Source organism: Garra rufa, chromosome 17 (assembly GCF_049309525.1).
Source record: "Garra rufa chromosome 17, GarRuf1.0, whole genome shotgun sequence".
In the NCBI taxonomy this organism is placed as follows: domain Eukaryota; kingdom Metazoa; phylum Chordata; class Actinopteri; order Cypriniformes; family Cyprinidae; genus Garra; species Garra rufa.
In genome coordinates, this window is record NC_133377.1 from 3,423,011 (window position 1) to 3,435,507 (window position 12,497).

Consider the following 12,497-nt stretch of genomic DNA (forward strand, 5'->3'; position numbering starts at 1 on the left):
AGAAAAAGAATTGCAGAAGAAAGTCAGAATGTCAGACTGTTTCTCAGAATTTTAAGTTTATTTTTCAGAATTGCAAGTTTATATCTCACAATTCTGAGGAAAAAGTCAGCAGTGAGATAAAATATATATATAAATGCTGTTCTTTTGAACATTTTATTCAAAAATTCTAAAAAAATAGGTTCCACAAAAAAAATAGTAAGCTGCCCACCTGTTTTCAACATTGGTAATAAGAAATGTTTCTTGAGCGACAAATTAGCATATTAGAATAATTTCTGAAGGATCATGCGACACTGAAAACTTCTTAACGGTAGTGTAGTATTCGTATTCTCAGTTCTTCCGCACATATCTGAATGAAAACAGTAGGCAGGCTGATTAAAAATGCAAGTTCATTCTCTGCCAGCAGGAGGCGCTTTTGAAACGGCAGAAATAGTGGTTTCCCGGTAACAGCTGTAAACAAAGCTGCCCTTTGCTTATGTCCTTAAAAACAACATGCTCACATAAACAACACTGAGGCACATTGTTGTGTTGTGTTGTTTTGAACCAGTGTTACGTTGTGTCTGAGAGCATGTGCTGTTGTGTTTAATCACACTTAATGTGTTTGGAGCCACAGTGTTGTGTTGTGTTTTAAAACAACGTGATTAAGAGCGCATGTTGTGATTGAGGATGCTTTGTAGTGTTGTTTGATGCCGCAATCATAACACAAACAATGCAACTTCCAAAACAAGACAACTCAATCACATCAGAGATGCAGCATCCAAATAATCTGCAGATATTTTATATCAGACACGGGTTTATTAATAATAAATGAAGTGTAAACAATTCACTCCCTCCTCCAGTCTCCTCTGTGAAATAAAGCAGCCGCGTGGCCTGACCATCTCAGTTGAAGGTTAAAGCGGAGATAGACTATCTGCTGAGCTGGCGCTTTTTCAACTCATATACGGACGGTCCCATGAGGAGGCCAAGCTCTGCCAGCAGACACAAACCGCCTTAGTGGAGAAAAACATGGAGGGAGAAAACTGGGACTGGAGAAACACACTTAGAGGCCGAGTCAAGGAATAATAATGCATTAAAGAAACACAAAGGAGGCTAGTATATACACTTTCAAGACAGCTAGAGGGAAGAAATAGTTTGAGGAAAGACAAGGTTGTCTATCAAACTGAATATTTCCTCTTGAACAGGTCAACCTAACAGACTCATGCTTTTGTATTTTGTTACATATGCCTGTCCTTTCTTCATTTGTCAAGGTCGTACTACTCCGATGGCTCTTTTTACTTCATGTAGTTGTGGAATAATCTTTATCTGAATTGCCTGATACATTCATTTTCTGGCATGAGCAGAAGTGATTTCCCTCTGGTGCTTCACGGGTTGAGGGAAATTAGGCTGCCGTTGGGATGTTGGTTTTACTTCACTGAATCAATAGCTGCGTTTTAACTTATCGGAGCTCTGCGCCGTCGGCCGAGGCGTTTCAACATTTCGGTACGCTGGAGAGCTGACCATGGAAATCATTTCCATGGGTATGTTTTATATAAAGCAGCTCTGTGTCAACAGCTCCTGACCTCAAAGAGCCTATGTGTGGGTTTCTATGCAGTCCTTTCATACCGTTAAGAATCCAAGTGGACACGCACATGCACACAAATACACACTGTCTCACATTCTTGCCATGAATTCCTGTTAGCCACTGACCAGGCGATGATTATTCCAAAGACTTAAGCATGACGGCACTCTTGAGGGTATGGAGCAAGTACTCTGACATCATGGGGCATGAATGTTGCCGGCTGGTGGTTTGAAGAGTTAGTGGTGTAGTAGCTCCCTCTATTGGTCATGTGCTACTGTAGCACTCTGTTTGAGGTTGTTGATAAGGGAAAGTTCACCCAAAAATTACCCCCCCCCCCCCATGTCGTTTCAATTCCATAAGACCTTGTCCTCAGAAAGATCTGAAAGTTTTCTGACCCTCAATAGACAGCAATGTAACTACCATGTTCAAGGCCAAGAAAGATAGTAAGGACATTGTTAAAATAGTCCATGTGACATCAGTGGTTTAACCGTAATGTTATGAAGCTACAAATATTTTTGCTCTCTTTGGGCACAAAAAGTATTCTTGTAGATTCATAAAATTATGGTGAACCACAAACATCTTAATTTGTGTTCTGAGGATGAACAAAGGTCTTACGGTTTTGGGTTTGGAACGACATGAGGGTGAGTAATTAATGACTGAATTTTCATTTTTGGCTGAACTATCCCTTTAAAAGGTGCAAAAGGCAAGTTTTTGCACTGTAAAAAGTCTTGATTGACAAGAGCTTGTTCATGTACTTAAAGATTCTAGCATTAAATGATATTTTTCAGACACATAGCATAGTATTAACCCATTTATTTCCAAATTATTCCAAGCTAAGTCTACGTATGTATTTTAGTCTCAGCTGATGAGACTAAATGAAATAAACTTTATTCTTGGTCATAATTGTAAACAGCATAGGAAAACTACATAATCGTACAGTATGTTCAATATTGAATAATGCAGTAATATCACAGCTGTTTGCTGTACAAAAACAGCTGTACAAAAGTACAAAGATTTACCTTTGAAAACTTTATTTACCTCTAAAGGGTGCTACCTTAAAGGTACCAATTAGTACCTAAAATGTATATATTTGTAGCTACACTGCTGTTCAAAAGTTTGGGATCAGTAAGATTTTTAATGTTTTTTTTTTTAAACATGTCTCTTATGCTCATCAAAGTTCCATTTATTTGATTAAAAATATAGGAAAAAAGTAATATTATAAAATATTATAGCAATTTACAATAACAGTTTTATATTTTAATATACTTTTAAATATTTATTTCTGTGATGCAAAGCTTAATTTTCATCACCCATTAATTAAGTCTTCAGTGTCACATGATTCTTCGGAAATCATTCTAATATGCTGATTTATTATCAATATTTGAAACTGTTGTGCTGCTTAATATTTTTTTGGAAATGTGATACTTTTTTAAGGATTCTTTGATGAATAAAATATTAAAAAGAACAGGGTTTATTCAAAATAGAAAGTCTTTGCTATCACTTTTTATCAGTTTTATCAACTGCTGAATAAAAGTATTAATTTCTTTCAAACAAAGAAAGAAAGAAATTTTCTGACCCTGAACTTTGAACGCTAGTGTATAATAGTTTCAACATATTTTTATTTTAAATAAATGCTGTTTTTGATGTTTTATTCATCAAATAATCCTGAAAAAGTATCAGGTTCCAAAAAAACAAAACAAAAATGACCATAGTAATAATGAAAAAAATAAAGCTGTTTCCAACATTAATAATAAATCAGCATATTAGAATGATTTCTGAAGGATCATACTGAAGACTGGAGTAATGATGAAATAAATTATGTTTTAAAATATATTAAAATAGAAAACCACTATTTTTAAATTGCAATAATATTTCATAGTGTTACTGTTTTTTTTTTCTGTAATTTTATTTAAATAAACGTAGCTTTGATGAGCAGAAAATACTTCTTTAAAAAAACATTACAAGTCTTACTGATCCCAAACTTTTCAACAGCAGTGTAACTTATATAAATTTGTAGCTTTTGAAAAGCTACCGGCTCGGTAAAAGCTTTGTACGTTTTTTTATAAGAGTGCATTGGTCACAAATGTATCCTATGAGAAAAAAACAAGTTTGAAAAGTACAGTGCAAGTCATTGGGTCAGAAATGACAGAGCAAACAGGCAATGTGCCTGAGTCATATCTGTGTATTATAGCCCTGCTGACAGGACCATGAGAGGAAACAAGAGCCGTGTTTGAGTCGTAAACGAATGCAATATAATACACAATGATTTGTAATGGATACTTTTGTTAATCCTTCACACTTGCTCATAACCACCACAGGGAGTTAAGCACATGTCGTGCATTAAATGCGTGTCAAGGCAGTGTGTGTGTTTGCAGTCTTTTTCTCCCAGTGTTCGGCTTTGCATGCTTTGTGTCTGTCAGAAAGGGTTTTTAATGTTCAGCTGTGTTTTCTCTCAGCTCATGCTTCACTGAATGTTTAAGATGTACTGTATTTTAAACCTTAACAATGGGTTTTCCACAGATTTTCCTAATGTAATTGTCATAATGGGTTCATAAAGGAATATTTGGACCCTGCCTGTGTGTATCTGTCTCCCTGACGTCAAAGTTTTTAAATCTTTTCAGACGGTATCAGAAACTGCAGAAGATAATGAAGCCCTGGTAAGCCCCTCCCCTCGAGCTGGATAACCCCCCTGTCACTTACCCTCTAATCTCCGGGCCGAGTCTCTGCATGATCGGGCTCTGGCCTCAGTGCTCAAAACCAATCAAAGCGATGGGAACACTTGGCAACTGCTGCAGTCACTACCATTTTTCTGATGATTTGATGGTTTTATTTGGATGTTTTTTCCATGTAACCAAATCATCTTTCTTTCTTTTGCATGTGGTATTGGGCAACATTGGTGCTTTAGGGGGGAGCTTTGCACTAACCTTTGGGAAACTGTTTTTTTTTTTTTTTTTTTTCATTCATTCATCAACAAGATTATGTGCTCACATTTCTATATGATTGTAACATCCACCATTCCTCTTAAAGTTTATATGTTGCCCGGGATCCCTCTAAAAGGAAACAACCAGTGACCTCAGCTAAACTCTTGTCATATTTCATGTACCTTACATTTACTTAACACTAAATATCCCTTTGTGAGATTTCATCATCTCTCAATGTCACTATAGTAATTATTTGTAGGGTTTTGCCCAATTCCAGCTGCAAATACTTCCTGCTCCCAGTGGTACATTTATGAATTGCTGTTCAAACTAATGTCTTTATTTTATGAGGTCTAACTTACGCTGTATTAACTCCCTGCTGCCCTCAAATACTTAACACTAAGCTCAATGCAGGCAACTTTATAAAGTCTTTTCTGTTTTATGTTCTGTTACTTTAAAAATGTTTTTATTTGAATTTGTTTTTGTAACTTGAAACATCTTGTCCTGATTTTTTTTCTCTTCAAAGTTATATTGTAAGTTTTGTTTTTCCTTCCACTATGAGGAGAAATTATGAAAAGGCATGAACTGAGGTAGATTTGACGATAGGGGGCAGTGTTATTCATTCATTCGTAGTCAAGCCAAAATCTCAAAGTATAAGGCTGTGGCACATACTGAGGATTTTGTAAATTAGTTTTCATAGACACTAATTGATTTAAAAGAGGTCTGATTAACTCAAAACTATGAAGTAATCAAGTCCCTGTCTTATTGCTTCAAGGAATATTTGAGGTTTAATACGCTATTATCGACTTCATCAGTGACATGGCTTGTATGATAGTAATTTTGCCCAATAGAGTTCCGTCTTTTCCAAAAATTGAGGTACGAAATTATTTTTTATGCAGTCACAGCATGCTACAGATGCTGTTTATGAAATTGAATCCAAACATGAAAATTAAATTCTGTCATCATTTACTTGCTCCCATGTTGTTCCAAACTTTTTGTGGAACGTAAAAAGAGATATTTTATAGAATTGTGTGTTCCCTTATTGTTCACTAAAATTACAACTAATAAAAAGAATTTTGCTCATTGAAAGCGGATATGAAATACATTAGACAAACTTAAAACAGCAGCTTAAAGCTGTATAGAAATATTTTAAACAACCAAAAACGATCAAAAAAATGTACTAATTTATTAATGAACTATTCATAAATACTATAAAGTTGATAAATAATGGTAAAATTGTACCTCTAAATTGACAGTATATGTTTAAAGTATTTATGTAAAGTATATTTAGCCTGTAGTTGGATTACTTCTTTCAGTAGGTTTATATGTGTTTAAATATATAGCACCATTTTATTCCTTTGTAAGTCTTAACATTCAGTGCCTCGCGAAAGTATTCATACCCCTTCATTTTTTTCACATTTTGTTATGATGCTGCCTTTTGTTAAACTGCTTTAAATTACTTTTTTTCCACATCACTGTACACTCCGTACCCCATAATGACAAAGCAAAAAACTGGTTTTAACGTTTTTGCAAATTTATTCAAAATAAACAACTTAAATGATTCCATTGCATAAGTATTCATACCCTTGTCTGGGACAGTTGAAATTGAGCTCAGGAGCATTCATATGGCTTGTAGATGTTACTACACTTTGAGTGAAATTAACCTGTGGCAAATTCAGTTAAGTGAGTATGATTTAGAAAGGCACACACGTCTTTTTAAAAGGTCTAACAGGTGAAAATGCATATCAGAGCAAAAACCAAGCCCTAAGGTCAAAAAAATGTGTAGCGCTCAGAAATGGTATTGTGTCAAGTCACATCTGGAGAAGAGTTCAGAAACAATTCTGCTGCATTCAAGGTTCACAGAAGCATGTAGTCTCCGTTACCCTTAATGGAAGAAGTTTGAAACAACCAGGAGTCTTCCTAGAGCTGGCCTCCTGGCCAAACTGAGCAATTGATGGAGAAGGGCTTTGGTTACAGTGGTGACCAAGAAGCTGATGGTCACTCTAGTTGAGCTCCATGATCATATATGCAGATGAAAGAAACTTACAGAAGGACAAACATCTTTGCAACACTCCACAAATCTGGGCTTTATGGTGGTGTGGCCAAACTCAATACTCTTCTCAGTGAATACACATGAAAACACACTGGGAATTTGCTAAAAAAGCACCTAAAGGTCCCTCAGACTGTGAGAAACTAGATTATCTCATTTGATGAACCTCAATTCCAAGCATCATGTTTGAAGGAAACCAGACACTGCTCATCACCTGAAGAGTACCATCCCAAAAGTAAAGTGTGGTGGTAGCAGCCTCATGCTGTGGGGCTGTTTTTTAGTGGCAGGTACTGAAGAAGTAGAAGGATAGCTCAATGCACCAAAATATTGAGATAGCCTTAATGAAAACCCAGTCCAGAGCATTCAGAACCTCAGACTGGGCAGAAGGTTCACCTTACAACAGGACAATGACCCTAAGCACACAGCAAGAGTAGCTTATAGACAACTCTGTGAATGTCCAGAGTCTGGGCCTTAACCTAATCAAATACTTCTGAAAAAACCTAAAAATGTGCATCTGTCCCCATCCAAGCTGACAGAGCTTGAGATGTATAGAGGTGAGGCAAAAAATTAGATAACTGCCAAATGTTGATGTGCAAAGCTTGTCACATCATACCCAAAATGACTTGAGGCTGTAAAAATGCTTCAGCTAAGTACTGAGTTGAATACTTCTGCAATGTACTTTATAAATTTTTTTTAATACATTTACAAATTTGTGACAGTTGTTTTTACTTGGTCATTATGGTGTATGGAGTGTAGATTGATGTGGGGAAAAAAGTGACTTAAGTCTAAGTTTATTATAAGGCAGCAACATAAAACGTGGATAAAAAATGAAAAGGTATGAATAAAATACATTTTTTAAAACACTGTTCCAAAAAAGAAAAAGTCATACAAGTTTGGAGCAACACTAGGGAGTTAATTATCACAAAATGTTAATTTAAGTTGGTTTTAACCTAAATATTCCTTTGAAGACTAGCGTATTTTGTTGTATGTTCAGTCATCATAACTACTGTCTCAAAAACAAACCGCTGCATGATACCACTGATCATTTCTGCAATTGTAATTCCGCTGCTGCTCCTGCTGCCAAACTCTCTGGCATTCACTGCTCTTCTGAAGGACAGGAACATCAGCTGGACTGACTCCATGTCCTCCTGTTCTTCAGCTGCACCAGCACTTGATTCTTCTCGCTCACTATCGCTCTGTAAAAGCTGAGGCTTGGCTGTTCTTTCAGTGCAGGTGAGCGGTAGAGACGTGGCTAGTGGCTGTTGTCTTGTCTTTTTTAGCTTTGGTGACCTGCTCTCCTTCACACTGACGGCCTTTGTGGAGCTCATGGACCATGGCATTGTCTCCTGGGACACCTTCTCTGTGGCCTTTATCAAGAAGGTGCGTGCGTCCACATGGGTATCAGTGGAAATCTTTTCAGAAGTTGCTGGCACTTTCCATGAGTAGAATATCAAATAGATTGCTGCAGGGATGATGTGTTTTTGTAGGCGAATCTGGACTTTAGCATCACCCAGGTTCAGTCGATAAAAACACTAGGATTTTTCCATTGCTTTTTTTGGATTTTTTCAGAATATAAGCTCTGACCAACAAAAGTTTGATTCTTACATACAGTTGAGGTCATAGGTTTACAGAATCTGCAAAATGTTAATTATCTTACCAAAATAAGAGGGATCATACAAAATACATATTTTTTTAATTTATTTAGTACTGACTTGAATAAGATATTTCACATGAAAGATGTTTACATATAGTCCATAAGAGAAAATAATAGTTGAATTTAAAAAAATGACCCTGTTCAAAAGTTTACATACGCTTGATTCTTACTGTGTTGTTACCTGAATGATCAACAGTTGTGTTTCTTTTTTGTTTTTGTTTAGTGATAGTTGTTCATGAGTCCCTTGTTTTTCCTGAACAGTTAAACTGCCCGCTGTTCTTCAGAAATATCCTTCAGGTCCAACAAATTCCCTGTTTTCTCATCATTTTTGTATGTTTGAACCCTTTCCATCAATGACTGCATGGTTTTGAGATCCACCTTTTCACACTGAGGACAACTGAGAGACTCATATGCAACTATTACAGAAGGTTCAAATGCTCACTGATGCTTCAGAAGGAAAAATGATGCATTAAGAGCTGAGGGTGAAAACTTTTGAACATAATGAAGATGTGTACATTTTTCTTATTTTGCCTAAATATATATATATATATATTTTTTTTCATTTAGTTCTGCCCTTCAGAAGCTACAGAAGATACTTGCATGTTTCCCAGAAGACAAAATAAGTTAATTTTACCCTGATCTTCAAATTCAAAAAGTTTTCACTCCCGGCTCTTAATGCATTGTGTTTACTCTGAAGCATCAGTGAGTGTTTGAACCTTCTGTAATAGTTGCATATGAGTCCCTCAGTTGTCTTTAGTGTGAAAAGATAGATCTCAGAATCATACAGTCATTGTTGGAAAGGGTTCAAATACACACAAAAAAAGAACTTTTTCTGAAGAACAGCAGTTCAAGGCAATTCAACTGTTCAGGACAAACAAGGTACTTGTGAATAACTATCACTAAGCAAAAACACAGTATTAAGAATCAAGCGTATGCAAACTTTTAAACAGGACCATATTTACAAATTCAACTATTATTTTCTTTTGTGGACTATATGTAAACGTATTTTATGTGAAATAAAAAAATAACATGTATTTTGTATAATCACTCTTATTTTGGTAAAATAATTAACATTTTGCAGATTCTGCAAGGTGTATGTAAACTTTTGACCTCAAATGTATTTTGTTCATCATGATAATATTCAAAAATTTACTCACCTCAGTCTAAATAGAGTTATCAGAAGTTAAAATCTAAACGTCAACACCCTTAACAACACCTGTCACTTCATTTTCAGATTGCCAGTTATGTGTGTAAATCTGCCATGGACACTGCTGTACTCCAGAGGTCTCTAGCCATCCTGGAATCAATGGTGCTCAACAGTCAAGATCTCTACCAGAAGGTGGCTCAAGAAATCACCATTGGCCAGCTCATCCCCCATCTGCAAGGGTATGGATAATTGATAGCTTGCTATTGTAGTTAGCAAATTGAGATCATTTAAAAGAAAAGTTTAGACAAAAATGAACTCATATTTAATTTTTTTTGTTTTTGCAGAATACAACTTTAATACATTTTCAAGAACATTCATGCTGCTTTTTCTCAATAATAAGAGCATTTAGAAATTGTCAAAATCTGAAAATTTACAAAAATGCATTACATTTGTGGACTATATAGCCAATGCAGCCAAGGTTGAATGTGTACTTCTGGGTGACAATCTTTTAGAGCTTAACAACCCCTGGTTACTGTATGCTTTTGTTGTAAACAATGGCTATTTTTAGTGAACTGTACCTTTAAGTGACACTCTAAGCTTTTGTTTTCTCTCTCTCTCTCTGGGAACAGGACAGATCAGGACATTCAGACTTACACCATCGCAGTGATTAATGCGTTGTTCCTCAAAGCCCCTGAGGAGAAGAGACAGGTACAGCACACACACAAACCCATTTTCTGTTTATTTTTTTCCCCATTTGTTTGTTGTTGTGTGGACTAAATAATGACACTGTGTCTTCATCAGGGAAGACGTGAGAAAATGTCAAGTGAATCACTTCCATGTTTGTCCAAATTTTTGTTCTAACAAGCTGTGACTGTCAACAGCATCACACAACATTTTAGTCGCTCAGGTGATTCTGTCCATTCACGCGGCATTTTAGTTTCAGTGGGAACATAAATATGACTTGGGACAGTTCAACAAGTTCTGTTTGTGAAATGTATGTTGCTTAATTTGGCATAATTGTGTACCTATATAAGTGTCTATTTGTGTCTTTGTAAGCATGCAATGTGCAAGTTTTTCAGCTCAGATCATTTCCCTTCATCCTCCACCCATATTAATTGCCTGTTATTCTTGATAGCCAATTGAGTGGAGTGGGTGAGACAACAATCTTTAAAAGGAACCCTGGGTATTAGGATTTGTATTGCTTAATATAACATAATTGATGTCTCTTACTGAAATATGTAGTAAGAAAACCCATGACAGATTTACGTTATTTTAAAAAATCCACATTATTTTATACATATTTTGGACTATGGGGTGTGCCATTATTTCAATGACGTCAAATGGTTGAACTACTGGCGCTACCTGTTGCTATATTTACTGCAACACATCTTTAAAAAAAATACTGATTCAGAACGTAAACATGCCGATGCTTGTCATGCTGTCGCAGCCATTGAAGTAGTTTGTCAGCGTGGATTTCACTCGATATCCGCAGGGTGTTAAGACTCCTTGTTGGGAAAAATCGATGGTATGGCATTTGGTTTAAGCCTACGCTTATATCCTTTGCTACCTGTAAGCTCCTTCAGTAGCTGTGGTCTACTAAAAGCCTCAAAGGCATCAGGGCTAAAGTGGAGAGAACAAAGACACTGGTCTTCAGGAAGTTTTATTTGTCCACGAGCATCTTCGCATTCTTTTCTCCTTTTCTTATCGTTAGAAAAGCAGTGAAGACTTGCATCGCTTCTATTGTTTTTCTTCGACTGAAAATGACAACCAAAAGCCGCACAATGTGGCATTGTACCAGTATTTTATTTTTGAGTTGTGTTGCGGTAAAAAAGCAACAGGTAGCGCCAGTAGCTCACCGAGTGCAACCATTTGACGTCATCGTAATTAGTTCAAAATATGTATAAAACGTTGTGGATTTTTAAAGTAACATAAGTCTTTTTGGGTTTTCTACTACATATTTTAGTAAAAAAAAGATCATTACTTACGTTGATTTAGTTTTTGTTTGATAAATTAAGTGAAAAATTAAAACTAGCTAGTTTTATAAAGCTGTTGTAAGCAACATTAGCCATGTTGCTGATGTCAGAATGTTAGAAATGTCAGAAAACCTGACATAAATTGCACAGAGACTCAAGTGTTTCGATTGGCTAACACGTGCTAGCTGTTTACAGGGCTGTGTGGTTTCTCAGGACACCTATTTTTGTGATATCTGTCAGGAAGTTGGACATTGTATTGCGTGGTATTAAAAAAAATTGCTTACCGCAGCTTTAAGTAAGTGAGAGTGACTTAAGAGTCACAGCGGACTTGTGAAACTGCCTCATATCCTACATGTCAATTTACAGTTTCTCCAGGTCTGTTTTGCTGACCTCTCATTTCTGTGCTACTAACAAAATGCCTCTGCTTTCTCTCGATTCTTTTCTCTTCTCTTTTTCTGTCTCATTCTCTTATTATTTCTTCCCCTCGCTGTGCTCGTAATGGTAGTTTGATGAGGACAGTGTGAACATCCTTGATTGTCCTCTTACAGTAAGTGCTCTGTAGTTGAGGTAAAGGTGCTTTCACTGCTATGTTTCAAATGTTTGTAGAGCAACACCTTTTAAAGAGGTTATGTGTAAGCGTGTATGAGAACTAAGGTAACTCAATGTTTTGTTTGATTGTAGGAGATGGCTCATATTCTAGCACAGAAGCAGCTGCGCTCAATCATCCTCAGTGTAAGTGCACAGTATTACGAAAATAGTACGAGTAGTATGGCAGCTTGCCAGTCTGAACATAAATATCTCTGTCTGGTATTGCTTTCCTGTAATTGATGGAGAAAATATCATTTTCTTACAGGCCTGGGAAAGTAGTAGGTTGTAGTAGTGCTATTATTTGCATAGCTTCTTTCATACATAAAATTCAGATCAAAGTGCTTCACATATTTAAATATACAATTAGTCAAAAGTTTACACACCTTGCAGAATCTCCAAAATGTTAATTATTTTACCAAAATAATCATACAAAATGTGTTATTTTTATGTAGTAGTGACCTGAATAAGATATTTCACATAAAAGATGTTTACATATAGTCCACAAGAGAAAATAATAGTTAAATTTATAAAAATGACCCCGTTCAAAAGTTTACATACACTTGATTCTTAATACTGTGTTGTTACCTGAATGATCCACAGCTGTTTTTTTTT

At 36.0% G+C, this 12,497-nt stretch overlaps 1 protein-coding gene across 5 annotated transcripts in view; it reads left to right on the forward strand.

Annotated features, from left to right (window-relative positions):
- Window positions 1-12,497, forward strand: part of elmo1 (engulfment and cell motility 1 (ced-12 homolog, C. elegans)) — a 130,599-nt gene that overhangs the window by 62,707 nt on the left and 55,395 nt on the right. For 2 of the 5 annotated variants that reach the window (XM_073821551.1, XM_073821552.1), the window contains exons 7-12: window positions 4,177-4,212; window positions 7,804-7,903; window positions 9,412-9,563; window positions 9,954-10,032; window positions 11,803-11,844; window positions 11,979-12,029. In XM_073821551.1, coding sequence (XP_073677652.1) covers window positions 4,177-4,212; window positions 7,804-7,903; window positions 9,412-9,563; window positions 9,954-10,032; window positions 11,803-11,844; window positions 11,979-12,029 — 460 coding nt within the window. The remainder of the gene's footprint in view (window positions 1-4,176; window positions 4,213-7,803; window positions 7,904-9,411; window positions 9,564-9,953; window positions 10,033-11,802; window positions 11,845-11,978; window positions 12,030-12,497) is intronic. The other 3 variants (XM_073821554.1, XM_073821553.1, XM_073821556.1) reach the window with 3 other exon arrangements.